Raw genomic sequence first — 23766 nt, forward strand, 5'->3', positions numbered from 1 at the left:
ACTAATGTGTTTCTATTTATAAGTAAAACTGAAAGGCAGTTTGATTCAGATGTAGTTTTCATGTTCACTGTCTCATTGTGGTTGTTACTTTGTAGAAAATGGAGGCAGCGTATTATGACAACATAATGGAGCAGCAGCGTCTGGAGCCGGAGTTCTTCAGGGTTGGATTCTATGGCAGGAAGTTCCCCTTCTTCCTCAGAGTGAGAAAATCCTTTTGTTTATCTATTTATTAAAGATTTGCTTGAATAAAGGACTGTAAGAAGGTTTACTGGTTGTTTCTCAAACTGTTCTGTATTTACTGACGACTTCTGACCTCTTTTATCTTTTTTTATTCACATCAGAACAAGGAGTTTGTCTGTCGTGGTCATGACTATGAAAGGCTAGAGGCCTTTCAGCAAAGGATGCTGGGAGAGTTTCCACAGGCCATTGCAATGCAGCACCCCAATCAGCCAGATGAGGCCATTCTGCAGTGTGACGCTCAGTGTATCCTTCAGCAAAAAAAAAAAAAAAAAAAAAAAGCCTTTCACGTCTTATTTTATTATTGAACATATCTTAACGCATCATTCACATGATCATTAGGAACTTGATGAGAGACTCATTAGATACACATAGACAGACTTAATTTGTCATGAAATTTTGATGCGCTTTGTTCACCAGGCAGCAGAAATAAATAAAACAGACACTGTATGTACAAGATAAAATAAATACGCATATCGGCTAAAATTTACTTAGGGGGTCAAATAAGTGGCCTTTTTTTGCAAAAAAAACCAAAGTTATAAGAAATGCATAGAACTGTGTTGAAATAATGCTAATACATTTGTGCACAGACTAGTGATATTATTTGACAGTGGAAGCTATATTTTCAGAAATATTGGATTTTAAATAACACGTGTATGTGAAAACTTTTGCTGGTGGACGTGACCCATGATGCTCTGGTCAGTACCAGTACTTTATTAGTAATAAACTTATATACTTACTATTGCTAATTATCCTCTTATTCATTAGTATTGTGGATCTAAAACAATAACAGCTGACACAAAAACACAAAATGTGGCAGTGGATGGATGTTACTTGGCTGTTACAGATCCCATCTTACTGATGCTCGGCAGCCATGTCACCATTTCCCCAAATGATCCCTGTGCAAAAACTAGTATCAGAATTATTTATTGTATAGTTTATCATCATACTAAAGAGTCAATAATAATATAGAATTGTTATTTCTTTATTAAAATGCTTCTTATTAGAAAACTGTTGATTTAAAAAGTGATGTGTGACATTCTTAATGTATGTATTGGCGTAACATAAGCAGGATGGATCAGCACCATACTCCATACTGAACCTGTAAAAATAAAACATGTGATATGTAGGATAGAATCTTGTAAGGAAAATTGGGGAATCTAAAAGAATAGAATATTTGTTTTTCAGGCAAATTCAGTTCAAATCTAACTTGGCCATTTGTGACATGAACATATAGCATTAATTGTGATGAAATTGGACATTTTTGACCTGAAAACATAGTTCATATGACCATCAACATGTTGAACAGAACTGAAATCCTGTAAATTTGCATAATTTGCATTTACCAACACAAAGTTCCTTTGGGAATTCACTTATATTGATTTCTTATGCACAGACATAAATAAGACCTCTAAGCAAATTTTAGCCGATATAAAAACTACCTGTCAAGTATAAAAAAACTTATTACTGCAGTACATCGCTAATGAATAGTGCCACTACTCTGGATGTGTCTAAATGTGTGGAGTATTTCAGTTATTTCTTTAACGTCCTGGGTCCAGACCTCCAGATCTACGCAGTAACACCAGTGCCAGAGAGCGTCAGCGTCCTCCAGATGGACCGAGTACCCGACCGCATCAAGAGCTTCTACAGAGTCAACAACGTTCGGCGTTTCCGCTACGACCGGCCCTTCCACAAAGGACCCAAAGACAGAGACAATGAGTTCAAGGTGAGCAGAGAAACATTCAGTGAAGTAAAGGCCTTGGAGGACAGCAGTAATAACATAAAACCACAAACACACAGTCAAATACATGTAATAACACAATATAATTAATACAATAAAGAAGCACAGGCTCAATGTTTGTCAGATTTGAATTTAGTTGACATTTTAGTATATCTAGTCATTTATTAATTATTTATAAATCATTTATTAATAAGTGATTGTTTCCATAATTAAATACGTTTTTACTTTTAATAAAGATGTATGCAAGGTATATCCCATGGACTTCAAAAGTCCCTCAATTATATATTGATCCTCATACTTGTACAAGTATTAAGGTAAAAGAAATGATTTGTAACAAGTGTATATTTTTTTTTCATCATATCATCACAGTTTTTCAGTGTGGTGGATATGAGGATCTGTAGTCTCCAACTGTCTAGTTTCTTGTTAATATCTGAGGTGTTACCAGACAGGTACTGGGTTATACTGGTATGAAGATGTTTTATACTGCTGTGTTCATAAAATGCTGTCTGTCTGCCTTTGTTAATAAAGAATATTGATATTTTTCTCGCACGTGCAGCTATACATTATATCTAATTGTAAAACATTATGTTTTATATTTTTAATCCTTGAGAACAGTTGGCATCTGATTTATAGAAGAACATCTGACCTGTGTATTTTTCCATGTGCTTTTGTGGTAGATTTCAGTATTTACCGCAGTCTTCAGTGACTTGTGTCATGTTGAGTTGTTTTATCGTATAGATTTCAGTTTGTTCTATCTTGTCATTGGATGCTTTGTGTGTTTCAGAGTCTGTGGATAGAGAGAACAACCCTGATCCTGACTCACCCTCTGCCTGGTATTTCACGCTGGTTTGAAGTGGAGAAAAGAGAGCTGGTGAGTGAACATTGAAAAGGCCATCTTAATTTCAGTTGATGTGTTATGACAACCACACTGTAAAAAATGACCAGTTGATCTTACTTAATCGAATCTTGGAAACCAGTTGCACTCAAAAAAGGCAAGTAAATGTGATCATTAGTTTTAAGTTCAGTTTATTTTATATCTACTAGTTCAGTTTATTTAATTGGCTCAAAAATATCAAGTATAATTAAATGGATCTTTTTAAGTGTAAGCAACTTGGATAACTGAAGAAAGCACAACAAAAAATTATTAGTTTGCAGGGTTATTTTTTATTCAAACAAAATACTGTAACAGTAACACACATCCATGTAAGCAGTACATGGGTAAGTTTGTACAGTTAGTCAAGAACAGAGGTAGAAAAGAAAGTGAAGGGAATAGGACAATTAAAGTTTTAATCTAACTTTGAATGGATCTGTATTCAGTTTTGGGTTTTTCCTTTTTCACAAGAGGCTTTCATCATGAGAGAGGAAGGCCTTCCCCAAGAGGGAGACCAAAACAGTTACTCATAAGTAGGATTTCCAAACTAGAATGAGCAAGACAACACTGACTCATGGTGTTTCAAAATGGCCGCTCCAACAACAGGTGTTCTGGCTGATTCCACCTTCAACCACATTGGTGGAAGAGCTTAAACACACCTTTGGAGCCTGACTGCTCTGGGAAACTGAAAGGAAGGAACCTTGACATGTAAGCAGTGGTTCAAATCAGTGTGTTTGTGCTCGTTCCAGCACAACACTGTAGCCTGTGTCTGTTTACTTCTGGGGTTTCAGAGAATCCAAACACTTCTTTCCGTCTAAAATGACCTTCTACATTGCCTCAGAAAACTTAAGCGCTCCTCTCCTGCTCATCGACAGTCATTAATGAACTAAGCGCCTCGTGTCTTCTGCTTCTGTGGCATTTTTGACAGTTGACAAACCTCCTTAAAGGTGCTTAAAGAAGTAAATTAACGCCACCAACTGGACTGGAGTGGGACTCCAGAGCGAGTTCAATACATGAACATGAAGTTTCAAGTCCAGTTTTCTCAGATGAACCTAGTTTTATACTTGTGTTGGAGAAAATGAGGAAATACTCAAAGTACATGAGTTAAACTGACAAGATAGTGAGAAATGAGTAACGTATGATAATATGATTTAAGCAACTACAAATATTAGTTTTTAGAGCACAAGAGACGCATCAATATAAATACAAACTGCTTTGAATTCCAGGGTAGCTGTCTGCAAATCCTGCAGCTTCCAGTGCAGAACACAGTGTTTTGTGTCAAATAAAAAGTTAAACTGGATAGAATGTGTGAAAAGTTCAAAGCAGCAGAAACCTATTTACCATATGAACTGAAAAACTTTCTCACCTCCTTCTCTGTGTTCCTGTTTTGTCTTTGCATTCTCAATCAGGTGGAGGTGAGTCCTTTAGAAAATGCCATCTCTGTGGTGGAGAATAAGAACCAGGAGCTGCGAACTCTGATCAGTCAGTATCAGCACAAGCAGCTGCACGGAAACATCAACCTGCTCAGTATGACGCTGAACGGGGTCATCGACGCCGCTGTTAACGGAGGCATCGCCAGATACCAAGAGGTGGGATATGTACAGTAATGTTGTTCTTTACATAACCAGTAGCACAAACAAGTCAAAAAACCTGGAAATACAAACCTGTGGTTGTACAGGAACTGGATTTATGACGGGGCTGTGGCTAAGGAGGTGGAGCACCCATCCATTAAGCAACACGTTGAATGTGATGGTAGTAAAATCAGAATTTAATTAATTATAATTATAATATAACCACATAATTTTTAATATCACAATATTTTTGCACACATGTATATTTCTTTAATTATCATATTGATAATATATTGTCTAGTACACATTATACAAATTGCTATTCTAATTGTGTCTTAACAGAGTGTTTTAATATGTATATGTGGTTATATATTCAGAGTTATATATTTAGAGCTTTATATATGTATATAGACAGTATTTTTTTTTTTCTTTTTTGTTGTATTGATCATTTCTTTGCTGATACTTTTTATCATACTTTTAACTGTAACACACAATAATTTCCTCCTAGGATTAATAAAGTATTCTGACTGATATCTATGATAATGAGAATACAGTCTTATTTTTCTGCAAACGGATAGAGTTTCCTTTAAAGTTTTCAAATTTGAAGACTTGTCAGACGTTTGTTTGTCTTGGCATTAGGAATCTGTTAGAATAAGACAGACATCAGCTTTTACTTTCCGTCCCATCAAAGCTAGATCCTGTATATTTACAGGGTATTCTGAACAGTAATTGCATTACATTCATAACAGTGTTGTTTCTTTCTGCATCACCAGGCTTTCTTTGACAAAGAGTACATAACCAGCCATCCTGAAGACACAGAGAAGATCACACAGCTCAAAGACCTGATGCAGGAACAGGTGACACATTGTTTCAGTCATAAACTTTCAGTTAATCATGTGGGAACTAGAAATATGTACAGAGAAGCTAACAGATTTTATTTTGCCAAGTTACAGAGAATCATCATGTAACAAATCTGTCTGATGTCACTGTAATCTGGCCAGGAGTTGTACAGATCCATTTTCCAAGGCCAGAATGAGACAGTACAGAGCTCAGTGTCTGCACACTAACGGTGCGGATCCCCACAGGTTCACATCCTTGGAGTTGGTCTCGCTGTGCATGAGAAGCTGGTGCACCCAGAAATGCGTCCCCTGCACAAGAAACTGATTGATCAGTTCCAGATGATGAGGAGCAGCCTCTGTCATGTGAGCACACATCCACTCACAGAAATAATGAGAAAACGACGCACACAATCAAGGATCTGAAACAACTTCTTCAAGATCCAACATCTGACTAGTCCAAACTAAACTAGTGCAGAGTCTTGTGATCATCACAACACAGAGCGCCAATTAGCAGCTTCTTCAAAGAGGATGTTATTAAGCTCCGAGCCAAGATTGTGTCACTTCTACACGTCTGAACTTCCTTCAACTTGGAACGTTTCACCCTTTTAGATCTAAATTACCTCTTCACATTTTCAGCTGTTAGGAACCCTAACAGCTTCCGGTCATTATCCAAACACTAGTGGGTCTGATCAAGCAAAAGTGAACGTCAACATGAAAAAGTAAATTTGCACACGTCATTTATCAAGTGGGCTCATTTTTTAGCTACAGATCTGTCTTTTATGGAACTGCTGTCCTTTTTAAAACACCACGTGTAGAAAAAAGTTACAACCGATTTTATCGATTGTAACTTTTTACACCATAGCCAGAGCTCGAATTTGACGCTAAAAATTCTATCTAAAAAACTTTACATTTACTCAATCTGTTGATTATATAGATGACTAAGTTTCAAATATTACATTTTGTAAATATTATTGGTATTAATGAGTTTGAACATTTGTGAGTTGCTTAAAAGGCCCTGTCCACGTGTTACCACAAAAATACCAATTTTTAATTTTCAAGTTACTTATAATTCAGATATTTGAGCCAAACTTTCAGAAAGTAATGATCTTCTGATACATTTTGGGTGATGCATACAATGGTAAAGAGTCGTCCACGTGTTACCACATTCTCATGTCAGTAAAACACAGACTTTTCAATGTTTTCCTCCAAAATGTATTTTCAGCATAGTTGAACATAATATGCAAAAGGTTTTGTCCGACTTGATATCAATTTCTGTTGAGGACCATGTTTTGAATGTTTGCGTAAAGCTTAAAAGAATGTGTCCATTTCAAGTCCATGTGTTACCGAGCAGTAATTTGACATTTTTCACCTCAAATTTTTCTCTCCAAATTTTGTTCTACATAATGTTAAAGTGCTTATAAATACCTACTCAAATATGTTTATGTTTATGCATTTGGCAGATGCTTTTTTCCAAAGCGACTTACAGGGGAACACCAATCAAATCACTCAATCAAATTTTATCATATAATGCCAGATCACAAAAAAGTTATCTCATGACACTTTATATAGAGAGTTGGTCAAAACCAGACTCTAAGCCAATTTACAGAAACCCAACAGAATCCTCCAGGAGCAAACACTTGTGACTGGTGACAGTGGCGAGGAAAAACTTCCCTTTAACAGCAGAAACCTGGAGCAGACCCAGACTCCTGGAGGATGGCTGTCTGCCTGGACCAGTTGGGGTTAAAGAGAGAGAGTAAAGAAAGAGAAAAAGAGAGAGCAATAGAGATGGAGACTGGGGGAGAAGGGGGGAGTAGGGGGAGACACATGGAGGCAGTTGAGGATAAGTGAGTGGTGATGATGAGGGTAGGGAAGAGGCAGGACCACCGCAGCAGGTCCAGAAATAATCCTGGAGGAATCTGTGATAATCCTGGGAAAAACCTTATTAGAATATTTAAAATGGAATGTCTGAAAAGTCCTAGGACAGGAGGTGCTCTCGGAAGAGCTGGGTCTTCAGGAGCTTCTTGAAGATAGGCAGGGATGCCTCTGTTCTCATAGTACTCGGTAGAACGTTCCACGACCCATGAAAAGAGCCTGGATTGTCTTGTACAAGGTCTGGGGACCACCAGACTACGTTCCCCAGATGAGCGGAGTGGTCGTGGGGCAACATAAGCTTTTATCAGTGCACCTAAGTAGGTAGGAGCAGACCCACTGAGAATGTTGTAGGCTAGGATTAAAGATTTGAATTTGATGCGGGCAGCTATGGGTAGCCAGTGTAACTCAATGAGTAACGGGGTGACATGAGCCCTTTTAGGCTGATTGAAGACCAGACGCGCTGCTGCATTCTGGACCAATTATGTATCATACATGCATATAAGTTACTCCACTTACATGACAGAAACTGTTGAACACCAAATGTGTCCACGTTACCGCCTGATGGGACCCCAGTGCACATGAATATGTCCACCCAGCGCTCCTGTCTCCTCACTCACTCACTCCTGATCACATTTTCAGATACATACATGCATGAATATCTGGGGGCAGTGGGAATATTCAGAGCAGTGTTTCTATGTGGCCTTGCAGGGTCTGCCTGGTTTGGACAAACCTGGTGCAAACACTCCCAGAGGGATCCTGGCCTCTCACAGCCCTATGAGCCCCGAGAGCTTCAAACTCATGCACCGGCACAGGTCAGCAGCACACACAGTCCACCGGGGGTCCATCAGGGGTCCACTGAATATGACTTAACAGTTATCTTTTTCTGTTAATCATATGTCCTGTATGTATAGTATAAGCCAAAAGCAGTTTAATACACACACCTAAAGAAAAAGAGGAACTATTTATTAGCATTCAGCACTGGAACATATAAATGAAAATTACGTCACACAGTGGAAGACGCTGAAAATAGAGATAGAAATATGATGTTTTTATTTGTTCCACACAGTTATTTATATACAAGTGAAAGCAAAAGATGACGACAATGATGAAGTAGCTGGTGGATCAGGTGATTATGTAGTAACTATAACAGGCCTTTTTCTGAACCTGCAGTGAAAATCCGAATTTTGAATACTGAATTTGTTACTTTATCCACGGGAGAGACATTATGAGAATGTTTTTGTTGTTTTTTTACATCACCGAGCGGGTTTTTCACACTCATTCCTCCAAACACATCACATCCATCAGTAAACTTCCTCTCACTGACTTTTTCATCTGTTTCACGCAGATCTGCTCCAACATCTGCTCTGTCATTAATGATCTTTGATAATTTTACACAGAACACATCAACATCTCATATTCTCACGACATCTGTCAACCGCTATCAACGCACACTGAAAACCTTCCATCTTCTCTCTCTCTCTTTTTCTCTCCCTTCATACCATCATGTTCCCACCTCACTGCTTCACGCATGAACTCCTGCTTCACTCATCCCCATAAAATCACATCATGCATGTTTGAATTGTTGTTTTGGATTGGCCTTTTTTTCTTGCATGCCACCTCCTTTGGTTCTTTCTGCCTTTTTTCCTCTCCTCTCGATGCCTCCACTCTCCCCTCCTCCTTTATTTCCTCCTCTTCCCTCTGCTTTACCTCCTCTCTTCACCATCCCCCCTCCCAGTCCCATAGCTGTTTTGACTCCAGTACGAAACTCCTCCTCCTCTCTCTCCTCTCAAAACTCCAGTGAGACAGGTAACATCGGTAACCTGCTGATCCTGGCCGATGGCATGGTGGTGGAACACCCAGAGGACTTCTACCGCATGCAGGTCAGTGCTGCTCAGGGCTGTCAGGGTCAACAAAACAAGCATACACTGAAATGGGGGAGGAGCACGGGTAGAAATCACACAGCTACACACTGCATCAACATTATTGCGGAAAAAATTATTAGACCACCCCTTTTTTTTTTTCAATTTCTTGTTCATTTTAATGCCTGGTACAACTAAAGGTATGTTTGTTTGGACACATAATGATAACAACAAAAATAGCTCATAAGAGTTTAATTTCAGAGCTGATATCTAACCATTTTCCATGTTTTCTTGATAATAACCAAAATCACTTCAGTTCTTACATCAATATCTATGGCATTGTACAGCCAAAAACAGTGCTTTTAGGCATTCCGTGTTTTCTTTTCTGTCTGTTTTAGTCACATGATACACACATGAGTTAGTCCTTGATTGAATAACCATTGTTTTTGATGACTTTTGATGGTCTATAATTTTTTCCACAACTGTATGTATTTGTTAAGAAGGAAAATATACATTAGAATCATGAAAGTAGTAGTAATAATAATAATAATAATAATAATAATAATAATAATAGCTTTATTTCTATAGCACCTTTTAAAAACAAAGTTTACAAAGTGCTTTTGACAGACAAAGCAGAGGGCACAACAGCAGGATACAAGATGCAAGTAAAAACACTGAAACAGAAGCAACACAATAAGAGAGATGTGTACAGCAAATGAAAAAACATGACACTTCGAATAAATTAAGTGAATCAGAGTAAAGAGGGCAGGGATAACGTAACATGATGCTGTCAAATCAATGTAAAAATGAAGGAGTGATATAAAACAACATCATGTATGAGAATATAAATTAATAATCAAACAGGATAAAATTCAAATTTGAAAAAATTTTAATTAAAAAACTAAAAGGGACAAACATCACATAAAAGCAAGTCTACACAGTACTAGAAGTACTAGGAGAAAAAGTCATGACACACAAAACCAGGAATATTATGACAAACAGGAACACTTAAACAATATTAATCATTTTTAACATTATTATAAAACTACAAATATACTGTACATCCTTTTGAGACCCAGCAATTTTGTTCCGCGTGGGGGACAAGAGTTTCACAGCTATACTTAAAAAAACAAAAAACACCCCCCCCACACACACACACACACACAAAAATAAACAAAAATCAAAAACTTTGTCCACTGCAAAGGAAATTATATAAAACAAAAAAAAATATCTGAAAAAACTGCAGCATCATGTTGTTTCCAATCACGACAGTTATTTAATGTAAAAAAGCCAAAACCTCTTTCGCTTTCTTGTCTGTCAGGAGGATAATATATAACATTTCCATGTTAAAATGTAAAAAAGTGACTTGAATATGTGTACAGTACATCACCAAATGTATTATTACCCCATATTTAAACAGAACTTGATTTGCGGAGGTGAAAACAACCCACTACATCTTTTTGCTGTTTTTTATTCACCCCTTTGGCAGATATTACACATTGCAGTGTACTCAAATAATCTGTTTAAGGGAAAGATTAGTGAATTCTACTATGTATGAATATTTGCTGAAGTATAATGTACATTAATTTCTTCACCCCAGGCGAGCCCTTCCTCCTCCAGTCTTAGCTCCACCCACTCAGCCCCTTCACAGCTGATAAACTCCACCCCCTCAACTATCAGAGGTGAGCAAAGTCCTTTAACAAGAGAACATCAAAATTGTTATGAATATTGTCTCTCTCTAAATGTTCCCTTTGTTCATCTCTCTGCAGTTGGATCTCCTTCTCTACCAGACAAATACAGACATAACAGAGAAATGCTGATGCTGCTGCCGCCACACAGAGAACGACCGAGCAGCGCCATGTATCCCAACATCACGGAGAACGGACAGGTAAGAAGGGCCAAGAAAGATTATTAAACATTTTCTGAAGTGACATTTTAAATTGCACTTAAAATACATTTATGCAAACTCACCTAATGTTTAAAAAAAAAAAAAAAAGGTCAAAAAGTAACAAATCAATTGTACCTTTCTCCCTTTTTATTGAGTCAGTGTGGTTGAAAAGGTCTAAATAAGGTTCAAATTCATTTGGGCCACATTTATGCCCAGTGAGCAGCTGATAATGACAAATGTCAAACCAACACAGATCAATGCGATGGAAAAATATGTACTTTTTATTCATATTTGCTCTTTTAAATTTGGTAACATGAAGAAAGGCACATCTATAAGTGCATAAAAACACAATAACAGAGCTGTAATTGAACAGAATCTGAAGTAGGAGAAAAAAATTTTCAGTTAAAATAAATGGCATGAAGAAAATAAAGAGAAATTCTATAAATAATCATTTTACCCAGGCATGCATAAACAAAATGTGCACAGTTGTAGAGTTGTAGTGATAACATTTTTTTTTAACCTGGCACATTATAAAGTGCATTTAACTGAATGAAATAAAGAATGTTGAATACTTCACTGCACAAACATGAAGGAAACTATACCACAAATTTAATACTGCAATTAGGTTTACATCAGATGTGCTATTATTTACTCTTTTTAGGTACACACCCCACAATACCCCCACTGACTTTCTCAGTGGGATAAGTGACATTTTTTTGTTCTTACCAACAGCTGTTAGATTTGGTTCATAAAATTTGGCTCATAAAGTCATTTGAAGTTGATGTTAGAATAAACAACTATTTCATCAGTCCCAGCCTGGTTAAATCTGTGGTTTTCATCATCAATTTTATGCTTCAGTGTTGAAAAGTACATTGGTATATACTAGGCCTGTAATGGTACACGTACCGAACCGTTTCGGTACGCAGCTGTTCGGTTCAGTACACAGCTGTACTGAAACGGCACAGTATGTTGAGAAGAAGAAAAAGGAACGAAAGACGTTTGATGCGGAACTTTAAATCCATGCAAGTTCCACACGGACATATGGAACTAGCGCACAATGACCCGAAATATGAAATAGCTGCTTCCATAAGGTTAAAAAAAAAAAAAAAAAAATATGATGTCAACCTGAAGTGAAGAGGCTGAAGACCCTCCACCATCAGTACAGTCCCGTTTAGAATCACTGCGGGTTCAGGTGAAAGACAACGAGGAAAGAGACAGTGATCAGATGAACGTTATTTGCTGCCTATGAACTACGGTAGTTCTAAAACACTTACACTAGCTCTGTCTGTCTGTCTGTCTCACACACATGCTGTATAATAGAGGAATAGAACCCAGGAGTTGGAAGTTGGAAAGGAGTTGAAAGGATGTAAAGTTTCACGCCAGCATTTGTTACGTTTGTTATGGACCGAACCCACATGTATAACTACCCCCTCCCTGTTTTTGACAAATTGCACCCTGCACACACACATACACACACACACAAGTACACAAAGTGGCATAAACAGTTTGTTAGTTGTCCTAAAATAAATAATTAGGTTAATTTATTTGTCAGTGTTGCTCTTCACTTTGTTTAAACAGAATACCAGTTTGCCCTCTTCTTAATGTTGCACTTGTGGAATTTTTTTGTTATTTTAACGCGGAATGTGAACTGACAGAATTATGATTACATTTTTGTTGTTTGTTCAAAACTCCCTTTCGGGGAAAAGTGCAATACTAATGTTTAAAATACATTTAGTAATATTTTATTTTCTATTAAATTTATAGCAGCAGAATTATATTATTCCTGTTTTTCTATATTCTATTGTCTCCAAAAATTGGTGGAAGAAAGTTCAAAAATTCATGAATGCACTGAAGACATTTTGAGGGGTTTTCTTTCCTCCCGTACTGAACTGAAAAAAAAAAAAAACAAGCCGTGGCTTTGAAAACCGAAAACGTACCGAAGCGAAAATTTTGTGTACCGTTACAGGCCTGGTATATACAGTACTTTTGTCAGCACCGTTTCCCATGCTTCAAAACAACACACTGCATTATGGCAAGACAAGTGGTAGGTTACGTGGAGTGTTGCATTTATGGTCTGAAACACTGTAGGAATTTCTGAAATCTTGCAAAACAAGTTGCCCTCTGCATCTCTGACTGGACCTCAGGCTGGGCCACTCAAGTGGGCCGCTAATTTAACAGGCCTGGTCTAAGTGAATCTCCAGTTTTCCTTATTTCAGCCTTAGATGCACTAGAGATGCCGTCATTTTATAGAAAACAACAAGTGGTGCCAGGCACAACAAACCCCGCCCCTCGCATGTATTGTATCTTATTTTGGCGTCAATCCAGCTGATGTCATCATGTCTATGCATGTGCTGATGTCAGTATATCAACTGCCTCTATGTACAGGGTGGGGAAGCAAAATTTACAATGAACATTTAGTTGTTTTTTCTCAGCAGGCACTACGTCAATTGTTTTGAAACCAAACATATATTGATGTCATAATCATACCTAACACTATTATCCATACCTTTTCAGAAACTTTTGCCCATATGAGTAATCAGGAAAGCAAACGTCAAAGAGTGTGTGATTTGCTGAATGCACTCGTCACACCAAAGGAGATTTCAAAAATAGTTGGAGTGTCCATAAAGACTGTTTATAATGGAAAGAAGAGAATGACTATGAGCAAAACTATTACGAGAAAGTCTGGAAGATACTATTAAAAAAGAATGGGAGAAGTTGTCACCCGAATATTTGAGGAACACTTACGCAAGTTTCAGGAAGCATGTGAAGGCAGTTATTGAGAAAGAAGGAGGACACATAGAATAAAAACATTTTCTATTATGTCAATTTTCTTGTGGCAAATAAATTCTCATGACTTTCAATAAACTAATAGGTCATACACTGTCTTTCAATCCCTGCCTCAAAATATTGTAAATTTTGCTTCCCCACCCTGTATGTGCCAAGTCTGAAGTAAATTGAAACAAAATTTATGTTTTTATAGACGTGTGAAATTTTGACCATTATAAGTAAATGGGAGAAGAAAAAAGGATTTTAAAAATTCATAAAAATTTGAATTTTGACCTACTTTTCACAAAATGTAACCATATCTATTCTGGGTCACTGGCAATCTATAAACCCAATTTAGAATGAATTCAACCACTAGTTCGCTGCTACAGACATGTAAAATTTCATCCATTATAAGTAAATGGGGGGAAAAAAAGATTTAAATAAACAAATTCATGAAAAATTTTAACTTCAACCTACTTTTCCCAAAATGTAATCAAATGTATTCTGGGTCACTGGCAATCTATAAACCCAATTTGGTATGAATTGAAGCAATAGTTTTGCTGCTAAAGTGTTAACAAACAAAGAAACAAACAAACAAATTGAATTAAAAACAATACGGGGGTGGGGTAACAACGAGCTGCATTTCGTCTCTCTTTATACTGGACCACCTAACTGTGTCATAAGGATGCAGGATAATCTGTAAGAAACATATCAGTTACTTTTATCTGCCACGTTTTTTGCAGCCGACCAACTTCCAGCGAGCGCTGTTCCATCAGGTGATCGGTCCGTGTAAACCCTGCAGCGACCCCAACCTGTCTGTGGCTGAGAAAGGTAAAACACACACAGACACACACTGAACTAAACCAGATGAGTCAGTGTGGTCCACTTACCTCCTGTGTCCTCTCGTCCGTCCAGTCCTCACCACTCCCAGTAGCTGGAGTTTAGACAGTGGGACCAGAGAAGCCCTCCCCTTCCTCACTGCCCACGTTGGCAGCGTCATGGCGCCTCCTGTTCCCCCACGCAACCTGCCTCAAGGTAGGACACGGAAACTGGATTTATACGCATTTGGTTTTTGTTTGTCTGACATCTGGGTGCATTTTTGTCTAGTTTATATGTGTATTCTGCTTGTATATGTGGTATGAGTGTGAGGATTTACACTTGTTTTTGGTTGCGATAAGGCATTCAGTTGGCTTTATTAAGGTTCGAATTAATTAGTATTTAGTAAGTATTTTTTTACTTATGAAACACTTGCACTTGCGTTTTACATCTCATTATTTTAATATAGCCCTCTTAAGAGCACACTCATATTATTTTATAACATTGCAGGCGCTTATTTTACTGATCTTTGTGATTCCACTTTCATTCATTGTGCACCTGCAACACACAGGCCATCTCTGGAGAAATTTACATTTTAATGTCAACATGTTTTTTGCCACTGTTCCTCTTGTAGCTGATTGAGTTGGCTTGTATTTTAATAGTTTAATTTCATCTTGATGTTTTTTTTTATTAGTGTTTTACTAAATTGCTTTCTGTTGTTATTATCAAAATCATTTTGTCTCAATTCTTGCTTTAATTCCTTTAATTAGTCTTTGGGTTTTATCATTTACTGAATTTATTGTAATCAGTGCAATTTGTCTGCTATATATCGCAAATGAGGTTTCTGTTTCTGAATTAAGCCGATGAGGAACATTTGTATGTATACGTTGCCATGCGATGTCATTTTGCAGGCATGACCACTTCTTTTAGCTGCGTTCTTGCTGCAGTTTATGTTTATGGTCACTCAACATGAAAATGAAAAGGATGTAATGAAATGTGCCGACAGCGCTGAGGATTATTCAGAGAAACTGTAAGGATGCATTACTGTAAGATTCTCACGCCCCATATTTATGCTGTAACTTCAGGTCAGAGGTGAGTATTTTAAGACCACCACACTTAAAATTCCAAGTATTGCAGAATGTGACCAGAAGAGGAGACAATCTGTTTGTTGGGAGATGAATTGAACTTCTATATATATATATTTTTTTGTTTGTTTTCACACATTAGCATCATTACGCACACTTCCAACAGAGAGTGATACAGATTACTAATACAGGATATCTGGAATGCACCAATATACTATTCTTACTCCCATATACATTCAAATTAAGGGATGTGGTGGAGTTTAAAACAGCACAAATACAATGGAAGAAATAAATGACTTCTGAGTAACAGAAATTATTCACAGATACAAAGGAAGGTTTTGACTACAGAGAGAGACTAAATATGAAACACTTTTTACTAGAACAAATCTTAAAAAGATGTGCATTTCATATAGTGGGGTGGTTTTGTGGAATAGAATGGAACAAAACTTTAAAGGGGTCATATTTTGCTAAACCCACTTTTATTAGTCTTTGGTACATTTATTTGTGTATTTGGACCCTAATAGTTCAATAAGTTTAAACCCTCCAGGTGCTGCAAAGCTATCTTTATATTCATTCTGGCAAAAATCAAGTGGATTTCTACAACCTGTTTTAATTCCTTCTTAATTTGTTACATCTGTAACTAGTTACATCACGACATTTGCACATACAAGGTCAAGACTTCTGACGAACATTTCTCCCTGTACGACATAGTTGTTTGTCAGCAGCAGTGGTTGTAGTCCATACTGAAAATATGTCCAAACTCTGAGCCGATTACCAAAAAATGTTTAGTTGTTGGTTGTATTAACGAACACAAGTGGTTGAACGGGACAGAGCAGCACAGTCAACAACCTGGAGGGGGTGAGGTCATTTGCATTCAAAGGGCCAGCGCTCAAAACGACCTTTTCTGGTGTCATTACTCAGAAATAGGGCTGAAGATGGACCTGTGGAGTTGAATTAATGAAGAATTCAGACCCAAGTATAGCATTTACAGTTACGTAGACCACAGGGAAACGTTTAAAATGCATAATTCTATTTAAAAAAGCAAACTATCACTCCTTCAAACAGTGTAAAAACATCACAAAATTGAAGAAGATGTATAAAAAACTTATTTTCCAGAGCTATAACAATGAACAGGACTACAACAATATAGTTAATGATGGTATGTTATAATTTGTTCTCTTTTTACACTAACTATTCTTTATGGATTGTAAACATTAGCTGATTAGTCAAGTCGTGTAAAATTGGGGTAGGACAATATAAGCTTGGCTTCTTCCTACTCCATTTCAGACATATAGTGTTGTCAAAGAGCCACAATGAAATAGATTTACATTGTGTGACTTTTTTTCTTTTCTTTTGTTTTTGGTGAACTTATTACCTTCAATATTTTGGTGTGTTCTGTTTAAATTTGTAATTTCTTTTTGCCTTTTGTTCACCTGTATATTATATTCCTACTTACGTTTGAAATTATTTATCATTTTCATTATCAGTCCCATCAGGCAAGAGCGTGAAAAAGAAAAGAACCCATCTGAAAATCCCAGAACAGAAATCCTCCAGTGTGGCTCCTGTTTCCTCTTTAGCCAACATCATTTTTACACAAAACATAAGTCTGAAAGATTCACCTCCTTCCACACACTCTTCTCTGCACCTCCTTCCCTCTCTGTTCCTTTATGGACTCTATGCTCAGCCCCACTACTTCCTGAACTTCAGGTGGCTCCTTTATTTCCTGTCTTTCATTATTGGACACACTGATAAATCCAAATGTGTCTAATCAGTAGTCACAACTGGAAGCAGCAGACACACCTGGGTTAATCAGTGTGTCCAATCATGAAAGACAGGAAATAAAGGAGCCACCTGACGTTTAGGAAGTAGTGGGGCTGTGCACAGAGCCCATTCTCCATCCTACACCTCCACTTCCTCCACCACCCACTCTTCCTCCTCTTCCTCTTCTTCTTCTCTGAGGTGTGTGTGCATCTATCTCAGTCAGTCCTGCTGTGTCTCCCCCTGTAGGGCAACACCTGTCGATGCACTTTGATGCTTTCCACCACCAGGTCAGCGACCTCCCTCCAGCTCTCCCCGCGCGCTCCTTAAGAAAGGTACCCTCCTCCTCCTCCTCCTGCTCTTCCTCCTTCTCCTCACTCCTGCTGTCAGTCTGGATGCTTGTCAGTCCGTCTGTCTGTCCGTCTGTCCGAGCCTTCGGAGACACAATAGTGTTTGTCTGTTTTAATATGTTCGTACCAAAGCTGCAGTCAGTCACAGCTACACTGAGTCACTTCTACATGTTCATCTGAGCCTCTCTGTGATTTTGGCACAATCACTGCACTCTAATCAATCTGAGTTACTGTCTGTGTGCCACCGGTGTCTCCAAACCTAAAAAGTCATGTGAAATGTCCCTGTAGAGCTGAGAATTAATGACGAAATTAACAAATAAAATACCCTGCATTTGTCAGGTTACCCTTCCTGTCCTTTTTGGTATGTTTTTCTATTTTGTCTTTTCTTTATTTAAAATATTACTATTTGTGTTTCATCCTCAGTCATTATTAATTTAATATAAAAAGGTTCACAATTTTTCCAGTCATTTATTATCTGTGCATCCACATGATATGAAGAGGTTTAATTTGATACAGTCTCTTCTCCACTTACACTGAACATAAAAAAGTACCTTCCTGTAAACTGACTAAATCTACCGTCCTCTGTGTCTGCAAATAACATTATCTCTGAGATGTGATATACTTAGCATTTGATCAGATGAAACCAGTTGTTAGATTCAATAAAATAACTGATTCATCTTATTTTCAACATTGTTGGAAATATTTAGAATAATGTAAACCCTCAAGTCACCAAAATATAGAACATAGGCCTAGTTGTTTTTATATTATATGATATTTTCATACAGAAATGTTCTATACTCTAGCTTTAGTGGGGCTTCATGAACCTTTCAGTGCTTCTTTCTGCAACAGGAGCAGGACTGATGATTTTTATTTCTGTTTGGGGAAATCACTTACATGACACAGTGTGATGAAAGACTCCAAACTGTAGTTATCTTTACAATGTAGGTTTCTTTGCTTCCCTGACCCTAAAGAGAAATAAACAGAAAATAACACTGGTTACACTTGATAATGTCCCAAATTGTTCTTTAAAACCTGCATGAGTCACTTATCAGTGTTTCCCTACAACATCCTTTTGTTCATCGGCTCAGTTAATGTTCTTCAGTGGTGTCATGAAAACTCATACGCACAAGATGTTTTTGCCTAAATCTGTTCAAAGCTGAACATATTGTGTCTGTGCTCCTCTCTGTCCCCTCAGTCTCCCCTTCACCCTATACCTGCCTCGCCCACCAGTCCACAGTCCATCCTGGATGGCAGTAACTCCACTCTGTCGGGCAGCGCCAGTTCTGGAGTCTCGTCCCTCAGCGAGAGTAACTTTGGCGGCCCCACCTCATCCTCTGACCCCCCTGCCAGTCGCACAGACACCTTAGAGTCCGTCCCCAGCAGCCAGGCTTGGACCACTGACCAGGAAGACCTGGACTCGCCTTACCAGCCGGTCAGGTACAGCGTCTCAGAGCCTGAAGTCTTGGACGGAGCTAAACCCCCACCCTGTCGCAGCCATTCGGCCCCAGGAGGGGTCACCCCAGCACAGACAGGGGTTCACCTCCAGGGCCAGGGTCCGGCTTCAGCCTCCAGCGGAGCTCCACCACAGCCACAGCTACAGGACAGCCTGCCCCACGCTCCACACATCTACTACCATCACCACCACTTCCACCCGCACTACATCCCCCATCACCCACCTCTGTACCACCTCCACGAACCGCCTCCCGCGCTGCCTCCCAAACCCTACTTCAGGGAGGGCTGCATCCCTGAGGAGGACTCCCAGTCTGCACCCCCACCCCCTGCTCCCAGACCCATGCCTCGGAAGATCTCCCAGCCCATCATCGCAGCTACCAAGGAGGAGCAGGCGAAAGTGGCATGGGAGCATGGAGTCAGCGAGGAGTAAGGAGTCAGCGTCTTATCAGTTTTCATCCAACAAAATATTAACTCTTCTAAAAAGAGAAACACGTCACAGCCAAACTATGTCCTGAAGTGATGTTTAGAGGAGCTGTCAGATTCCCTCCGGTGTCCAGTCCAACAACCAAACTGAACCGAGCCAAGAAAAAGCAGCAAGAACGATCATTGTTGACATGATCCGCTCTCTTGCCTCTTTTCCTCTACCTTCAGACTTTAACCAAATCACTGTCACATACACTCTTTTATGTGCACATTAACCATGTATTTTTATCCATCAACCTTCATTAAATAACCTTGCACATTTCTAATTTCAGTCAAACTTCACAGATCAATCACAACTAAGTTCATAGTTAACACCATTACAAAAACCTATGATTTATTTTTTAGTAAAACGATAATATCCTGTCAATACAAGAAGAAGCACTTTAATAACAGAGCACCAAAACTTTAGAGTAACAATTATAATCTACAGATATTTTTAACAAATAAAAACAGTAATTGTGGAACGTGCTGAGGTTTGAGAAAAAGTGGTGTTTATGGTAAAGTGTAGATCAAATGAAAACGAAGAAATTCTTATAATGAAGACAATAAACCGCACAACATAAGAGTCCACCTGAGCCCTCCTGCCTGAACAAACAAAAACAACGCTTCCTCTTAGCGTTTCTGTTCTCCCTGGACAAACAGGCCACTGGGAGCGTCTGAAACAAGCCATGTTCCGCAGTGTCATCTTTTCCTGATTTACTACCAACAACCGGCTCAGCGAAGCCAAGAAACTATTTATATTTTCCGAAACTGAAGCAAAGTATGTAGATAAATGTAACACAGTATATAGGAGTATAGAATTATAGTTTATATTTAATCCTCATACTTTTGACGGAAGGTGAGACCTATGTAGAAATATGCAAGATAACTGGCCTCCTGAGCCAGACGTAGCTGCTTGATGATACATGACGTGCACTTGTTGAACTTTGGGACGAGACCTCACACACAAACAGCAGCAGGTTTGAACTGAGAGCGTTACATCCTATAGTATTAAAGCTGAAGAAATCAATGAAGCTTGTGTTAAAACAAACCTGCGGATGTGCATGAGGCATCAGGGGGATGACATTTATAGAGAGTATTAACTATAATAACTGTACACTTTGCCATTTTTTATGACTGTAACTGTACTGACTGTACATTTTGCAATCCAGGTACTGTTTTGTATGCATGTTCATTCACTAAGCAGAACTCAACGTGAGCCGCAGATGTAGACAAATGGAAGCAGAGGACGATTCCTGTGCGTTGACGTCTCTACGAAGTGAACACTTTTTAATCACCGAGGAGATTAAACCTACAAGATGTCATACTGGTGACACAAGTGTACCGTATTGTGAAGGCTTATGACTTTTTTGTTGACTTTTTCATTTTTAGCCACCAGTGTAAACTATGTACATGCTGTCGTCCTGAGCCTCTGAAACACACTCTTTTACCTGGGTGAGATGAACTGAACAGACCCTGGTTTTCAGGCGTTTAACTCTTCCGGATCATCCCATGACGTTAAAAGACACAGTGGATTTTACACACTGAAGGACAGCGGTTCACATTTGAAGTGCACAAATCTTAATCATGAGATCATAAAGGAGCAGGAAACTGACAAAAAGTGATAAGAGATGTTGTGTGTTGGTGTTTTTTTTTTCATCATTCTAGACATACTCTTGTGTCTTTTCTTTTTTTTTTTTTTTTTTGCTTTTTGTTTTTGTGGCTTCTCTACATACCGTGTAACTTGTATTGTAATGTTTTTGGTCTTCTTGAAGGAACACATACTTTAAAGTTCTGGGTATAAACTTGTATCTCTCTGAATTAATGGGCATTGTTTCACCTGAGAGCACAGAGAGAAACAAATCTGACCCTGATAAACATCCTGTGACGTACTGTTTCTCCATCAAATTCAGGACAGTCTTGAGTATTTTATTTCCTGATGCCATCTCTTGAGGCTTCTCTTGTGTACTTTCCCTTTATTTCTAATGAGAAGGTTTATACAGCAGACAGTTTATATAGCAAGAAAAAAAAAATCACATCGTGCACATTTCCTCTCGTTGTCTTAAACGTTCACACCTACTGCCAGGTTTGACTCAAAATTAGTTAATCGTGACATTTTTGTCAAACGGCACAAACTTTCTGATTTAATCTAAAGAACAAACATGTAATTCTAAGCAGCTTTTTGACCGACTGTCCTTAGCAGTGGAAACATTAGATGAGGATTCAGAGCTTTGAAAGCAGTAACTAATACATGTGTTGCAGTTTACTCCATTAAAGTAGCATTTTGAGATTGATTTCCACTATATCTGAAAGAAATTAAAGCAGAGGGAGGAAAATATTTGATGGATTTTTAAGACTTTTGTAGCAGGTGGCTAAGGTGATAAAAATAATGACATATCTACAGTCTGAGCCAAACCTTTACTACGGATGTGAAATATACATCATGACTAAACTGGACCATACTTCCAGTGTGAGAGTAGATAAACTATGCAAATCCCCTTAAAAATTGGACAATTTTTAAAAATATTTTCTTTGAAATTTTTAATTATTTTACTGCCTCTTTAAAGCTGAGGGTATATTTTACACTGGAATATTTTTATTTATTTTATGAAGTCCTTTCTAAAGAACTAAAATGTTCATTCAAGAGTCAGGAAAATCTAATGCGCTTTTAAAAAGTCACAAAAGCAAACTGATGGAAAGGTAATCATTTTTTTGGAGTGGGAAAGCTAAAAGCTTATTAATCATTTTAGGTCCAACCTGAAGCTCGAGCTCACAGCTTTGACTTTTTATTTTAACGTCTGAACACAGTTTGTTTGTTTGTTTTTGTGATTACTGCAGTGGATGAAAGTGAAGGACAGTGAAGGGAAAAGGATAAATATTAAGTTGATTCGTGTACATAAGGAGAGTGTATTTATACGATCATAAAGGGCAAAAACCTTGTATAATGTAGATTGTGATTGTCTTGCCTTGTAATTTCTGATGTAAAACTGTTTTTAAACCTCAACCACAGCGAAAAAAAAACAAGCTCCTTTTGTCTAACTATTGGATTCTTTCAGGGCAGCTGCTGCTGGGACATTTATTATTTTGTGTATTTTGCATCAGTGATAAATCCAGATGGGAGATGCTATGATGGTTTTCCTTTGTACAATGAGGCTAATAAGTATTTCTTGTATATAAAAGTCTTTATTGTGTTAGCATGGGTATAAACTGTGACGTGTATGACAGTAGATGTAAATACTCACGTTTTTCCTACTCACTAAACTGCTGTGTTGTGGATCCATGATTAATGACAACATTAAACAATGTTTTACTGACTCAGCCGTGGTTCAGACAGCCTTTATTTCACAGAAAAGAAACATGAACCAACTTTAACACCAACCTCCAAGAAACAGATGCAACATATCAGCTACTTTACTGTATATACATATATATATATATATATATATATATATATATATATATATACAGTACAGGCCAAAAGTTTGGACACACCTTCTCATTCTTTGCATTTTCTTTATTTTCATGACTATTTACATTGTAGATTCTCACTGAAGGCATCAAAACTATGAATGAACACATGTGGAATTATGTACTTAACAAAAAAGTGTGAAATAACTGAAAACATCTCTTATATTCTAGTTTCTTCAAAGTAGCCACCCTTAGCTCTGATGACTGTTTTGCACACTCTTGGCATTCTCTTGATGAGCTTCCAGAGGTAGTCACCTGAAATGGTTTCCTAACAGTCTTGAAGAAGTTCCCAGAGATGCTTAGCACTTGTTGGCCCTTTCGCCTTCACTCTGCGGTCCAGCTCACCCCAAACCATCTCGATTGGGTTCAGCCTGGAGGTGTGTTTGGGGTCATTGTCCTGTTGAAACATAAATGATGGTCCAACTAAACGCAAACCGGATGGAATGGCATGTCACTTCAGGATGCTGTGGTAGCCATGCTGATTCAGGTTGCCTTCAATCTTGAATAAATCCCCAACAGCCTCACCAGCAAAGCACCCCCACACCATCACACCTCCCCCTCCATGCTTCACGGTGGGAACCAGGCATGTAGCATCCATCCGTTCACCTTTTCTGCGTCGCACAAAGACACGGCGGTTGGATCCAAAGATCTCAAATTTGGACTCATCAGACCAAAGCACAGATTTCCACTGGTCTAATGTCCATTCCTTGGGTTTCTTGGCCCAAATAAAT

General features: G+C 38.2%; 1 protein-coding gene across 9 annotated transcripts in view; it reads left to right on the forward strand.

Annotated features, from left to right (window-relative positions):
* The window catches only part of LOC115420086 (dedicator of cytokinesis protein 3), a 237527-nt gene extending 214642 nt beyond the window's left edge, over nt 1-22885 (forward strand). For 5 of the 9 annotated variants that reach the window (XM_030135293.1, XM_030135295.1, XM_030135296.1 and 2 more), the window contains 15 exons: nt 96-200; nt 342-483; nt 1797-1963; nt 2763-2849; nt 4259-4438; nt 5194-5277; nt 5506-5622; nt 7819-7943; nt 8867-9011; nt 10591-10672; nt 10760-10878; nt 14388-14475; nt 14560-14679; nt 17553-17638; nt 18849-22885. In XM_030135293.1, coding sequence (XP_029991153.1) covers nt 96-200; nt 342-483; nt 1797-1963; nt 2763-2849; nt 4259-4438; nt 5194-5277; nt 5506-5622; nt 7819-7943; nt 8867-9011; nt 10591-10672; nt 10760-10878; nt 14388-14475; nt 14560-14679; nt 17553-17638; nt 18849-19535 — 2334 coding nt within the window. In that variant the 3' untranslated portion in view covers nt 19536-22885. The remainder of the gene's footprint in view (nt 1-95; nt 201-341; nt 484-1796; nt 1964-2762; nt 2850-4258; nt 4439-5193; nt 5278-5505; nt 5623-7818; nt 7944-8866; nt 9012-10590; nt 10673-10759; nt 10879-14387; nt 14476-14559; nt 14680-17552; nt 17639-18848) is intronic. The other 4 variants (XM_030135294.1, XM_030135299.1, XM_030135297.1 and 1 more) reach the window with 3 other exon arrangements.
* Nucleotides 22886-23766: the final 881 nt, after the last annotated feature.

This window comes from Sphaeramia orbicularis, chromosome 5, assembly GCF_902148855.1.
Source record: "Sphaeramia orbicularis chromosome 5, fSphaOr1.1, whole genome shotgun sequence".
NCBI lineage: Eukaryota > Metazoa > Chordata > Actinopteri > Kurtiformes > Apogonidae > Sphaeramia > Sphaeramia orbicularis.